Source organism: Pristis pectinata, chromosome 11 (genome assembly GCF_009764475.1).
Source record: "Pristis pectinata isolate sPriPec2 chromosome 11, sPriPec2.1.pri, whole genome shotgun sequence".
Lineage (NCBI taxonomy): Eukaryota > Metazoa > Chordata > Chondrichthyes > Rhinopristiformes > Pristidae > Pristis > Pristis pectinata.
In genome coordinates, this window is record NC_067415.1 from 84,307,424 (window position 1) to 84,320,947 (window position 13,524).

At 37.3% G+C, this 13,524-nt stretch overlaps 1 protein-coding gene across 12 annotated transcripts in view; it reads left to right on the plus strand.

Annotated features, from left to right (window-relative positions):
* The window catches only part of mbnl2 (muscleblind-like splicing regulator 2), a 142,839-nt gene that overhangs the window by 105,054 nt on the left and 24,261 nt on the right, over window positions 1-13,524 (plus strand). For 7 of the 12 annotated variants that reach the window (XM_052026284.1, XM_052026283.1, XM_052026285.1 and 4 more), the window contains exons 5-8: window positions 370-633; window positions 9,052-9,105; window positions 9,763-9,913; window positions 12,031-12,069. In XM_052026284.1, the coding sequence (XP_051882244.1) occupies window positions 370-633; window positions 9,052-9,105; window positions 9,763-9,913; window positions 12,031-12,069 (508 nt within the window). Of the gene's footprint in view, window positions 1-369; window positions 634-9,051; window positions 9,106-9,762; window positions 9,914-12,030; window positions 12,070-13,099; window positions 13,195-13,524 lie in introns of all 12 variants that reach the window. The other 5 variants (XM_052026287.1, XM_052026290.1, XM_052026288.1 and 2 more) reach the window with 5 other exon arrangements.

Sequence of the window (13,524 nt, forward strand, 5' to 3'; positions counted from 1 at the left end):
AATGGAATGAATTATGCATTGATCCTGCCAAACTAAATACATCTTGTATGGTTGTTCTGAACTATTGTCTTTAAAAGCAATAATGTTTGCTAAATTAATGAACCTTCTAATTTGCCTTAATAAAAGGTTCCCTTGGATTTTCTGCAGTTGTTACACACAGCATTGTAAACTCCAAGAGGATAATGTTCACACAAAGTCAGAATTGTCTGAAACATTAAATTTTAGTGCCATTCACACATGTCAGCATTCTGTAGCAATGGATGATTTTTTTGTGTTGTGCACCAAGTATAGTTTCTAAGTTCTCAACTGCTTAAGTGTTAAACAACTTCATCAGTCTAAGCACAGTGCAACATTCTTCTTCTCTGGCAGGTGTGCAGGGAGTTTCAACGAGGGAACTGCACTCGGGGTGAGACTGATTGTCGTTTTGCTCACCCTGCAGACAGCACAATGGTGGACACCAATGACAACACTGTAACTGTCTGCATGGATTATATCAAAGGTCGATGCTCGAGAGAGAAGTGCAAATACTTCCACCCCCCTGCACATTTACAGGCCAAAATAAAGGCAGCTCAACACCAGGCCAACCAGGCTGTGGCAGTGGCTCAAGCAGCTGCTGCAGCAGCAACAGCAATGGTAGGTCATTTATTGACATAAAATGCCACAAGTGAACAACAAAGCTGTCATACTACTCAAACATTAATTAACATTGCACGTCTTTAAGACGCACCCCACTATGGTGATGCATCTGATGCAATCGTTCTAGGAGAATTTCTACTGTGTCAATTGCAGTGGAAAATGAGAAATATTACGGATTATAAACACCTTTTTGTGTTTTACTGCAGCAAAATAAAACCATTCTAAACTGCTTCACAGGAACAATATCAAAGATTGATGCTAATCCACAGAGATTTTAGGGTCAAACAGGTTTAAGGCGTGTTAGAGGAGGAGAGAGATGGGTATAGGAGGTTATGGTGCAAATTCCAGAACAGATACAAAAACCACTGGTAGGGTAATTTAAGGATGAGCAAGATCCAAATCATGGAGGGATTTGGGAACAATGATAAGAATATTAAAATAGAAGTATTGCTTAAATGAGAGCCAGGGTGGATTGGTGAGCATAGGGTGACGGGGGAGATAGGACTTGCAACTATTTAAGATATAGACAGCAGAGATTTGCCTCACCTGAAGTTCCCATTACCAGCACAATCAACTTAGTGAGGTATATTTAAAACTTGGTGCATGGATGAAAAGTAGAAGGTAACTAATTTTTGGATCAGAAAGGAGACTGCTAGTTGAAAAGAGAATTAATTGTGGAACCTGTTGGGTGCTCAGTGAATTGCAGTGTTTTAAGTAAATTTTACGGCACAATTAACCAACTTTGAAGCAGTAATATGATTTCAGTCAAGTTATTCCCAAAAATCTTTGGTTTTGATAAGTCAGTATTATCCATAATTTTATTATACCATCATACAGTTGGATTCTGATACAGATTTGTAATATGAACCAATTAAAATAGGATAGTAATTGATATTTGAAATGATAAACCAGTCTCGGAGGACTAATTTCTAGTCCCACTATAATTTAAGAGTAATGAAGGAAAATGTTTTTTTTTCACAATGCCTAAAGGTGCTCTTTTCTGCTTTGTTTCAGGTTTGAAGTTGCACTTTCTGCTAATAGATTGTCTGTTTTGTTGCAATTTATCCAATTATTTTTACTCTGCAGCGATGGCAGCAGAGTTTATCTTCTGTTAGTCATGCAGACATTTAAAGTTACAAGATACTTTAGGCAATAATGTGATCAGGATGTGAACAAACAATGAATTTTGATGCAATGCTACAAGATTCAGCTTCTTGAATGGCAAAACAAATAATGGGTTTTTCCGGTATTCAATTTAAAATCTAATACAACAGAAATAATTCAGCTTACCAGCTGGAAGTGATACCTATCTCATTGTACATTGTGACATTGTAAAAATGGTAAAGTCCTCCATTGTTGACCTGAACTGCAGTGGTTGGAACTCTTACAGGTTCTGGATCCATTGAACGACTATGTTGCTGCATTTATAACCTTCAGAAATTTACTGAGGAAAGTCAGTCAGTGTTGAATGCTGGAATATATTAAAATAAGATTTTGATGAAAGAAGTCTTTGTTAAAGGGGGAGACACTACTGTACTTTTTATGAAGCAATATTTGTTTGAACTATGAAAACTCATTATAGTTGGCTGCTTCCCTCAATTCCCAAACTTCTGTTTGTCATTGTTAATCCCAGATGTTTTACTTTTTTAAGAAAAAATATGTACCTTAGTTTTTTTTAAATGCCATCCCGTGCCCTGCAAGTTGTCAGCTGTTAGTACTATTGTCTGATGCTAACTATAACGAATGACATTTTCTTAACAGCAAAGTACTCTTAAATACTAAGGGCTTGTTATGTAGAGCTCTGATGTACAATCTGTTAGCATTTGCTTAATTTATATTCCTTATAAATTTGGAATAATATATTACTTTGGTTTACTGATTACAAAATCATGGCATCTGATTTAAGAGGTTAACAAATAACATTCAAAATTACTAAACGTCCTCGGCAATACCTTATAAAAGTCCTCAGGTGTTAATTATTCTATGCTTAAAGTGTGAACTGAATGGCAGAAATATTTATTAGGACAATAGTTACTATAATTGTAATCCTCCAGTTCTATTGTCACCAAGGGCATATGATCACCAATTCTGTGGAGGACTGATTACTCTTTTTGTATCTTTCACACACGGCAGTCTGAATTGATAAGGTTCCACAGAAATCAAATTATGAACATACGTGAAAATGTCACTGTGACCTTGCTGATTAGTACAAAATATGATCCCTTATTCCTGCATTACATAAAGACCTCAGACTTGTGCCATTCTGCACTGTTCTCCTGGTCTGTTTTACCCTGCCAAATGTTGCTCAAAATGTTCAGTCAGGGAGAAGTATTTTATTCGGACTGTGTTCTGTGAACTGAGGGATCAAAGTCTCCACACCCCAGGAAAAGATGCAACATCTTTGAGTTGGTGTGGTGCGGATTCACAGTATTGATTCCAAGGACGAGGGGGGTTGACCTACAAGAGGAGTTTGAATAAGACTGACCTATATTCACTGGAGTTTAGAAAAATGAGGGGATCTCACTGAGACATTCAGATTCTGAGGAGGATTATTTAGGTTTGGTGTTTCTTCTGGCTGGAGAATCTGGAACAAGGGTCATAGTCTTTGGAAAATATGTTTGGTTACTTAGGAGTGAGATGATTAGAAATGTCTTTATTCAGAATGTTGCAAGTCTTTGGAATTTTCGATCCCAAAGCTGTGAATACTCAACTGGTGAAGATATTCAAGATTCATTTTTGGGCACCAGAAAAATTGTGGGATATTAGTTGGGGGCGGGGGGGGGGGGGGGGGGGGGAGAGGGGCGGGAGTTGAAAGTGGATTAGCCGTGATCTTTCGGAAGAACAGGCTTGAGGGGCAATATGGTCTACTCCTGTTTTCATATTTGCACTGAAGCCTAAATGAATCACCAGGAAAAATAGGGAAGATTCCAAACCAATCCAAAAACTGCAGCTAAAATGAATTTACTCATGAGCTTATCACAGTGGTGATGGCTAATATGCTCAGGCCTTTACCATTCCCTCATTTTAATTATTATTGGGAACTCCAACCCATCTGATGTTCACTAACCTATACCGTGTAGAACAGTATGAAAAGCAAAAGTGGATCTAATGTCTTGCCATCTATTAGTACACACTCTATAACCAGGAGGACAATATACCTTGGAACTGATTTTGATTTAATCAATTGCCCCTTGACTGCCATCTCCAACTAAGTAAGGAAGTGTGAAACCTAATGTTCTACCTGGCCACTTGCTGAACTTTCTTCTGCCCAATTACCAAAACTGCTTTATTTTACTTTTACTTGCTCTATTCCATCCCTTCTCAGGGTGTGGGAAGCCCTATTCCATCATTTATTTCCAGTTAACTTGACTTTTCTAATGTCTGTCTGACTGGTCTCACCATCTCTGCACAAGCTTCAACTCATTGAACTGTTCACCTGCCTGCCGATCAACTCATTTTCAGATTCCAACAGCTCTTCCATGTCTCAAATTCAGGATTCTTGTTCATACATTTTTCAAGGGGTTTGGACCAATATTCTCTACAAAATAAAGATAATTCCCTTGCTCTTTCTCAGAATAATGGTGTGGGATCAGGTGCACTGAGCCAGATAATCAGTGGGAAACATTGGAGTACTCTACATTTTTAAACTACTATTTAAACTTAAACAATACGACAATGGATATTTAGAAGGTCCCTCATTCTGGGGTCTTCCAATCAGCTATGGATATATGTAAATGGGGAGGGTCCCTTCAGAGAATGTGATAGAGAGCTTGGTTGTGATGCAAATATTTTTCAGTAATTGAAGGCTTAAAAGATATTGATGGAATTCTGCATCTCCCCTCTAAAAAAAAACTTCATTTTCCAATTTCTTGTCTCTTTCCCCTATTAAAAAAACACATTAGGTATTGAGTTACCAAAGAGGATTTAGAACATAAGAACATAGGAGTAAGCCGTTTGACCTCTCATGGCTGCTGCTCCATTCAATAAGATCATGGTTGATTTTTTTATCTCAGTACAACTTTACTGTACCATCTCTATAAAACTCATTAAAAAAACTCTATAAAACTTTGATTAATATCCAAAAATGTTTCAATCTTTGTCTTGAATATACTCAGACACTGGGCTTTCCCAGCCCTCTTGGGTAGAGAATCCCAAAGATTAATTATCCTCTGGTTGCAGAAGTTTCACTCGTCTTAGTCCTGAGTGGTAGACCCCTTATTTTGATCCTTGGACCCCTGACTCTAGACACCTAGCTCAGAGGGTCAAGCATCATCCCTGTCAATCATCCTAAGGATTTTGTCTATTTCAGTGAGATCATCTGTTAGTCTTGTAAACTCAAGCAGGTAGGTCAAGATTGCTTTATTTCATAGTACAAACCTTCTCCATTCCAAGAATCAATCTGGTAAACCTTGATGCACTCCATCCATTGCAGTAACATCCTCCTCTAGGTAGGGAGACCAGATCTCCACACAATATTCCAGTTGTAGCCTCATCAGGGCCCTATATAATTGCAGTAGGACATCTTTTCTCTTGTCTCCAATCCTCTTGCAATGAAGGCCTTCATACCATTAGCGTTCAATGGATTGCAAGACCGACATATTAACTTTCAATGATATTTGTGCAAGGACATCCAGGTCCCTCTGAATGCCAACAACTTTCAGTCCCTCACCGTTTAAAAAAATACTCCACTTTTCTAGTTTTGTTTCTTTTGGAAACTGAATCGGGCATTTTAGCCTCGTTAGGAATGTTCATAGGAGCTCTGGGCCTTGAATTGGAAGACAGAGGAATCAATTGTGATGGATAAACTCATTTAAGTGTTTGATGAGGAGGAAGGGGTTGTAGGGTGTCTCTTGGGAGTTGTACCATGAAGAGATCAATTGCAGAACAGAAAGTTGCAAAATCTTGAATATGAGAGTTGTGCTAGAGTGTATGCTCCTGTACAATTGAAAGGGAGGGTGAAACAGAGGCAAGCCATTTGGTCTAATATTAGTTACGGGTAAGTTCCCAGACACAATAATATAAAATTAATATTCAATTAATGCTATATGTTGGTAAAGGCCAGACCTGAAGCTTGTAAAAGGTGAGTTATATATCACAAACCTAATGGACTTCTTTCAGGGATTAAATGCATTTATAAAGAAAATGCAATGTGTGACGTGAAGGATTTTTAAAAGCTGTTTGATAAAGTGCCTCAGAGGAAGCTTGATTTGAAAGGACTCATTCAGATTTTTTCTTCCTGATTTTAGTGTAGTATTTCATCGCCATCAATACTGGTCTAGCTATACTATATTTGCAGCCTTTGTTTCTCAAAGATCAGTCATCAAGTGTAGCACAGAGGTAACCTTCAGTTTAGGTACAGGTTGAGAACTGGTAATAAGAGGCCAGCAACCAGTTGTATATCTTGTCAGATTCCTTCCATCAAGGAAACCCAGCGATGCTGGTTAAATAAATGATGTAGCTGACCTGATATCATTCCTAGCTGGAGTGGTTCAGGTGGGCCCATCCTGACGTAGGTTATGGTGGTCAGTGATCAGTTTTTAGGAGGCAGATAAGTGAGCACAGAAATGTCCAGTGTTAATTTGACTTTCTCAAATCCTGTTCTTGTCAAATCTGCGCTGCAGATAAAACCTAAATGTGTAATCCCAGCAATCACAGAAACAGGAATAGGCCATCCATTCTCTCTACAAAGCTTCGAAGACAGTGGAATGCTTTGAGTAATAGTATTGGAAGGACACAGTTCTTTGATGAGCATTTACATCTTCCAACTCTGGACAGTGTCAAGCCCGTCACTACAGACACTGCCAACCTGGTTCTCCTCAGTATGCCATTATATGTGAGAGGAGAGACTAGAATTATGAAGTGTTTTGATAGGACAGATTTGGAGAAAACATCTCAGCTTGTGGAGAGATCCTGAACAAGAGTATAAGTTAGCCACTCCTAAATCCAATGAGGAACATAGGTAAATGTTTACTAGGCGGCGATACATGAAACCTGCTATTACAGGAAGCAACTGAGGTGAAGAAAAGACATAATTAAGGACAGACAATGAAGGAGAAAGGAATAGAAGGAGATGCTAGGAGAAGTAGGATGGGAAGAGGTTGAGTGGAGGATAAGCAGCAGCATGGACTAATTGTGCTGAATGCTTATCCCTGTGCTGTGTCGTTCCATGTTGTCTGGCTCCCTACATGTATCAGTTAAGTTTTCCAACTGATTAGATGCAGTCTTCATTGCCCATTCATTTTGTCCATCAAATGTCTAATATCGCAGTGTTTCCACTGACACCCTGGACTTTTGCTTTTGCCCATGAAACTTGCAGCCCAAAGGTGCTGCCTCACTCTGAAAGCTTTCTAAAATGTTTCTTTTGAATTTGCTCACCTGCTGATCAAGAGAGTAATACTGTCCACGTGATGAAGTCCAGATGAGAGGCCTCAACAGTATTTGTAGAAGTGTGTCATAGAGTCATACAACACAGAAACAGGCCCTTCGGCCCATCATATCCATGCTGACCATTAAGCGCCCATCTATACTAATCCCATTTACTAGCACTTGGTCCGCAGTGCGTGGTTGAGGATTCGGTTCATTGTGCAACACAGTGGGGTTGAGCTCCAGGTATCTCTCTGCTTTACACCTTGTGGAATCTCTTTTGGGAAAATTAAATTATGTACATGGTCCAAACAAAGCAACAGCTTCTTGGGTTCAGATCATGTCTGACTTATCTGAGCTCATTTACAATGTTAGTGACTTTGTTTGGTGTGAAAACCCTTATTGTTTTATTCTCCCAAGTGTAGAGTAAGATTATTTGCCTTAAATTCTCATTGAAATTTTGTAAAAAGAGAGTTACCTGTGGGACATGCCACTTTTCCAAAGGCAAAGAGTTTGTTGTGTGCACAGCAAAGATTTTGGCAGAACTGATATCCATCTATCTTGGAAGATGTTTAAACACTGCAAATAATTAATGGCTGGCCTTCTTTTGCAGTTCACTTGGCCACACGCTAGTTAAGACTCACTTTTTCCCCATCCAACTACTTGGATTTAATAAGGAAAGGGCTTTCTCTATGTAATTGGCACAACAAATTGGTACTTTGATCTCATCAAAATGATGAGCATTTTGGAATATCAAGACAGTGTAGCTCAGCCCTTGGATTGCTGAGTGTAATTGGACCATTGTAGAATCATAACAGCACAGTGAAATCCATTTGGGTCACTCGGAGTATACCAGCCCCAAGCAGAGCAATGCTATCACACCAATCCCCCATTATCGTTCTTTCACTTATTTTCCCCCTTATGTGCCCATCCAACTTTCTTCAAAGATACTGGTTGCTTCTATCTCCACCACCCTTGCAGACAGCATACTCCAGGTCACAGCTACTCTGAATAACTATTTTCCCTTGTAAATTCTGTGCACAATTTTAAACCTGTTGCCCCAATCCTTGAACCGTCCACTAATGGATCAGCTTCCCTCTCTCCCACTTCTAACCCAAGCATTATCAGGTATCCTTTCTCAGAAGTTTAACTCAAATGTAATGCTATCCCTTCTCACACCCCTCCACCCCCCTCTTCAATATGCACACTTTTCCTCCTGTTGGTCTTCAGACAAACTGATCCTTGACAGTCAGTCACCATGCTCACAGTCCTCTCTACTTCAGAAACCATTGCACCCTCTTGAAAATTTTATTAAATTGCATATAGCTCTGGTTACATCATACCTTGTGCAGATTATGGCACTGTTACGGAAAATCTGGCCAGAGCGAATCAGGAGACTATGCATCTCAATGATCTTTCTGATGGGAATGTCCCGGAAGTTAAACATTTAATCAAGACTATGTCCCACAAGTACTTTTTCCTTAAAAGGAAAGGAAAGGAATAGAAAGAAAAGGTCCCTTTAAATTAAAGTGGTTAGCTTCCAAGAATTCTTTATCGGGATGGTAGTTTTCGAGGAGGGGAAATGGTCTTTGATGGTTAACTGCCTCTTAAAGATGCAGTTAAATGAGCAATGCAGAATCTAGCCATCTATGTGTTGTTCTGTATTCTGTTAGAGCCTGAACGATGCAATAACTTAAATATAAACATGATTATTGCACACCTTTTGCACATGTTGATATTAGTAATAGTTAAAAGATATTTGTGTTTTGCTCCCTTTATGCTTTTAACAAAGGTACAGTAAATGCTTATTTTGCTGTACAGTACTAATTCAGTATTTGTAACTGCAACCTTTGACAACTCATTTTATGCATGCTATGTGTTATGTATGTTGTATACTGCATTCAGGGTTATGTTTTTTTGTTTTTTCTCCTCACCTACCTGCAATGTACTGCTGCTGCCATGATGCACTTCTGCTTGCTGTTTACCTGTATGTTAATACGCTTGAATCCCATTGGTCCATTGCCATCATATGCTCGCTGCCTGCTATTTAAGACTCAGTCGGCTGCCAAATCTGTGAAACGACCCCTCGAGGCAACCTTTGACCTGGTACTTTGACCTTTCACCTTCTTGCTTTGCATGCACTGTAGCTGTAGTAAACTAGTATGATAACGTAGATTTTATTTTAATTTTATTATTAAGTGCTTCTAGATGTTGGAAGGATATATCGTTCGTACTAACTTAGTGTACTGATCATTAAAAAGCAGCAGTGTGCTAAATGTAAGGTTATATTTCTGAATATCAGATCTTTGCTCTTTGCATTTCAGGTGTAGCAGCAAATAGCCTTTGCTATTATATATTGTAGCTTAAGTTAATAATTAGTTTGCATTTTGATGCTATTTAATATGGGGGTCTTGTACCAATCAGCTTTTTCTAAATTGCTTGTTAACTTCATTCCCAAGTTCCAATATAGTGAAAGTATTTTCATCGAATGTTTGCTTTTGGTTGAGGATAACTTAGGCTTTAAAATAATGCAGATTATTATTATGTAATGTAACACTTTCAAATACCACAATATAAAATATGCTGCATCGTTTTGCTTTGTTTAAAAGCCACGCTGTGCCTTTACAGAAAGCTTATGTTCAGACAGAAGTGTTTTTCAGCTGCTTTGACCACTTTGATACTTTCAGTGCATGAAAGATATTTGCATACTGTCTTCTCTATTTTTTTTTATTATACATATCTTACTAAATCCCTCATTCACAGGCCTTCCCACCTGGTGTTCTTCACCACTTACCAAAGAGACCAGCCCTTGAAAAAAGCAATGGTACCAGCACAATCTTTAATCCTAGTGTTTTGCACTATCAACAGGCTCTAGCCAATGCACATATGCAGCAGCCAACATTTTTTCCAACAGGTATGTCCTTTTCCCCCTTACTGCAAGTATTATAAAACTGCACTGTTATATTGCTCAATAAGGTGATGCAACTATTAAGCAGAAGTTAAAATGTTCAGAAATGCATTAATGCTTTTAAATCTTTGCTCGGCACTCATAATAACATGCTAATGAAGTAAATGGCTTTAAAGTGCTGTGGTTTAGTTATGCTGGTAAGACAAGACTCAACAGATAACACCTTTGATGTTGTACAGTGAAACCTCTTTGCATATTTGCTTTGAACCTGGTTCAAGTTCTAAGACTCATTCATTTGTTTAGGATTACATAAATGGCTGGAGACTGGTTATGTTTCTAGACAGATTGTCTTTTGGGATAGAAGAATAGGATTTTTCATCAAGCTTCAAAGTGTTTCTTATAGATTATTATTTTGTGGAGATAGGCTTAAACCTGATGCTATTTAAAAATGAATAGTGTTAATATTTGCACTGGATGTGAAATTCATATATTTCAAAGATTGAACCATTGGCACATAACAAAAATATTTATTTGGTAATATATATTTAGAGCTGCAATGTCTTAGCATCTTTAAAGCCTGCAGTGTTAATTTCTCTGCATATTAATGTACAGTTTTTTAACACATCCTTTCTGATAGCAATGCCACCAGTGGCAAAAATTAGCAATTCATCCAGCCATTAAATACCATTAAAATATGGTACTCTATTTTTAAAAAATCATCGTAAAAGGTAAAGCCATCTTTCAATTTATGCTGATATTTTAAAACAGAAAGATTGAGGCTGGTGGCTGTGTTTTTTTTCATCCTGATTTTCTTTGAGAATGTTGCATCACAGAAGACCGGCATCCCTTTCTACCTGTGAAAGAGTTTGTCCGTTAATCCCCATCCCCCTTGCTCTTTGCCCTTCTCTTATCCCTCCTTGAATAATTGGTCACTAATACTATTAAATTCACATTCATTGGCAGTGATTACTTCCTATTGAAAAAGGAAAAGCCAGGAGAATAAATTTAAATGTTTCCCATTATTTATATTGTCTTTGAGAAAAACCTGAATGCAGGAGTCTGTGTCCCAATTGAATTTTTTTTGCATTATATAAATTGCTACTCAAACACAAGAACTAACAACATGGTGAAATTTACTCTGACAATAGGTTGTAAAGATCACTCACTTAATATGATGAGCACCAAGTACTCAACCACAATAATAACAAAAATGTATTATGTATAGTTACTGACTTATTTGACTGTTTATAGGATATGATTTGTCTTTAAAGTAGCTGGCAGATCTATTTTCTTTATTTAAAAATATTGATGCAATCGGTCATTTGTTTTCTTATAATTGGATGAGTAGACTGCTTTACTATCTGTAACAATGATGTAAATTTGCCGAAATATGGTTCATTCAGACTTTCTCTACTTGATGCATGCTTTCTCATAGCAATAGATCAAATTATTTAAAAGTTACCAGAAAAATAATTAAAACCATCCATGAAAATCCCATAAATAAGCATTATCCTAATTTCAAAATATTTACATTTATATATTACTTAAATTACTAAAGCCCAGTGATATATTGCAAACTAAAATTAGCCCCTTTTCTATTTCAAAACATGTTATTGTTTTGCTATGCTGCCCCAAACTACATTTGAGCATTGTGCAGCCAAGCATGGTTAGAATGAAATCACCCACCTAACATTTGTAAACTGATTTGTGTTTTGCATTTTGCTTGGTCTTTAAAGTTTTTGTTTTCAGTTGATTGTGTTTTCAATGGCAGTTAAAACTCCTAAATCACCCTGTTTCACATCTGCCTTTGTTATACGTTTACAAACATGTGCTGCACTCTGTTCTAATAATAAGGAAATTGAAAAGGATTTGTTATTTTTAAAGTTAGCAAGGAGCTCTTCTTTGGTGTAACAAGTTCGATGCTTAACAGATCAAGAGTGAAAAGAGGGATATTTAGAATTTTGAACTGAACTTAGTAGTGTTAAAACTAACTGAGATTAAAGTAAGGTATTTAATATTTGTTCTTCAAAATCCTGGCTTTGAGATCTAACACTAACCATGCATTTGTTAATACTTTTTTTTTCCAAATTCACCTTTTTAAATGTTCTACTGCATGATGCCAGGGTCGGTGTTTTGCATGACTCCTCCAGCCACAACTGTTGGTAGGTTTTGTCTTTTTGTTTCCTAACATTTAATGTAATCAAGTTTAATGAGAAGCTTTTATTGTCATTTTTTTTTAAATTCATCTTAAATAATTTGCTATGCAGTATATCACCAAACTGTTTTAGATATTGTTAAATTGGTTCATGTAGAATCTTAGATATCTGTTTCTTACCCCTTTTAACAAACTTTAAATCCACTTTGCAATTTGATAAATTGCTATTATTTTAACTGTATCGTGACCATATCAGTGTATCAGATCACTGCATGCATTTCTGTGTTGTTTGAATAATTTTAAAATCATTATGGATTGACATTTTGGAACAAAAACTGGCTGTAAAAAAAAATTACTGTTTCTGACCTTCACCCCAAGTGGTGCGTATAATCCAGCCCAAACGCTTTCTCAAAGCTTGTGAAAAGATAGTTGGAAATAAAAAAATTGTAAAATTAATGTGAAATCTGATTTTCCACAGTAAATCTTTTGTGTAAATACCTGTTTAAGCAACTTGTTTTAGCCTGATAACACAGAACCTATTTTAAATATATTAGAGAATCAAGTCTTAATATATTATGTATCAGAGTCTTCCAGAGAATTTTGGGCAGGTGCATCCTTAAAAATTTTTCTTTACTAATACACCATTTAAAGAAAAGTTTATTTGAGCATTGCTTTGTTAAAATATTTTAATCCAGAATCATAAGTGGGAGGGAGAAGTATTGAAGAATCTCTGTGATCATTTGTTCCCATGCTATACCTTCCTATTGTGTGTTCTCTGGGAAACCCTGATTATGTTGGCATCGGTCCTTTTAATTGTGATTGTAATAAGCTTTTTCCTTTCTCTTTTTTTTTAATTTTCTCCCATGCTTCCTTGCTTTGCATTATGATTGCATGTCACCTGCTGGTGTAACTTCCTCCTCCCTCCACGATGGCTTTCTGCTATGTGATATCTGCCATGCCCAAAAATACAACACATGTCATGGTTGCCATGTGCCGCACCCTTCTGTTCATTGCTTCCATGGCTCCCCTCCTGAAAGTACCCTTGATGCACAGTGCCACGCCCGCCACTGTCTCTGCAGCAACAACACCTGCCACAAGCGTTCCCTTCGCCGCAGCAGCTACAGCCAATCAGGTTTGCTCCTTTTACAGCTTTCTTTCATAAACCCTCCACCCCACGACTCTAAACGAGTGCTCGTAAAAAGACATTAAAGTTTTGTCTAACGTACAAGTCATTTGTCTACTCAAAATTGGCTGACGCAGAAGACGCTTGTTTAGAGTTGTCATTTTATCCCACACAGTTGTATGTTTTTGTACGTTCTGTGCTGCGTTATTTTTCATTAATTTCAACCTTGCTGTACTAATATTTTTGTTTGAAGTTCATTAAATCTAAGTTGCACTGTTGTTGCGCCATACAGCAAAACATAATTTATTAAGTATTTAAGTTTTTTTTGGTTTGAACACA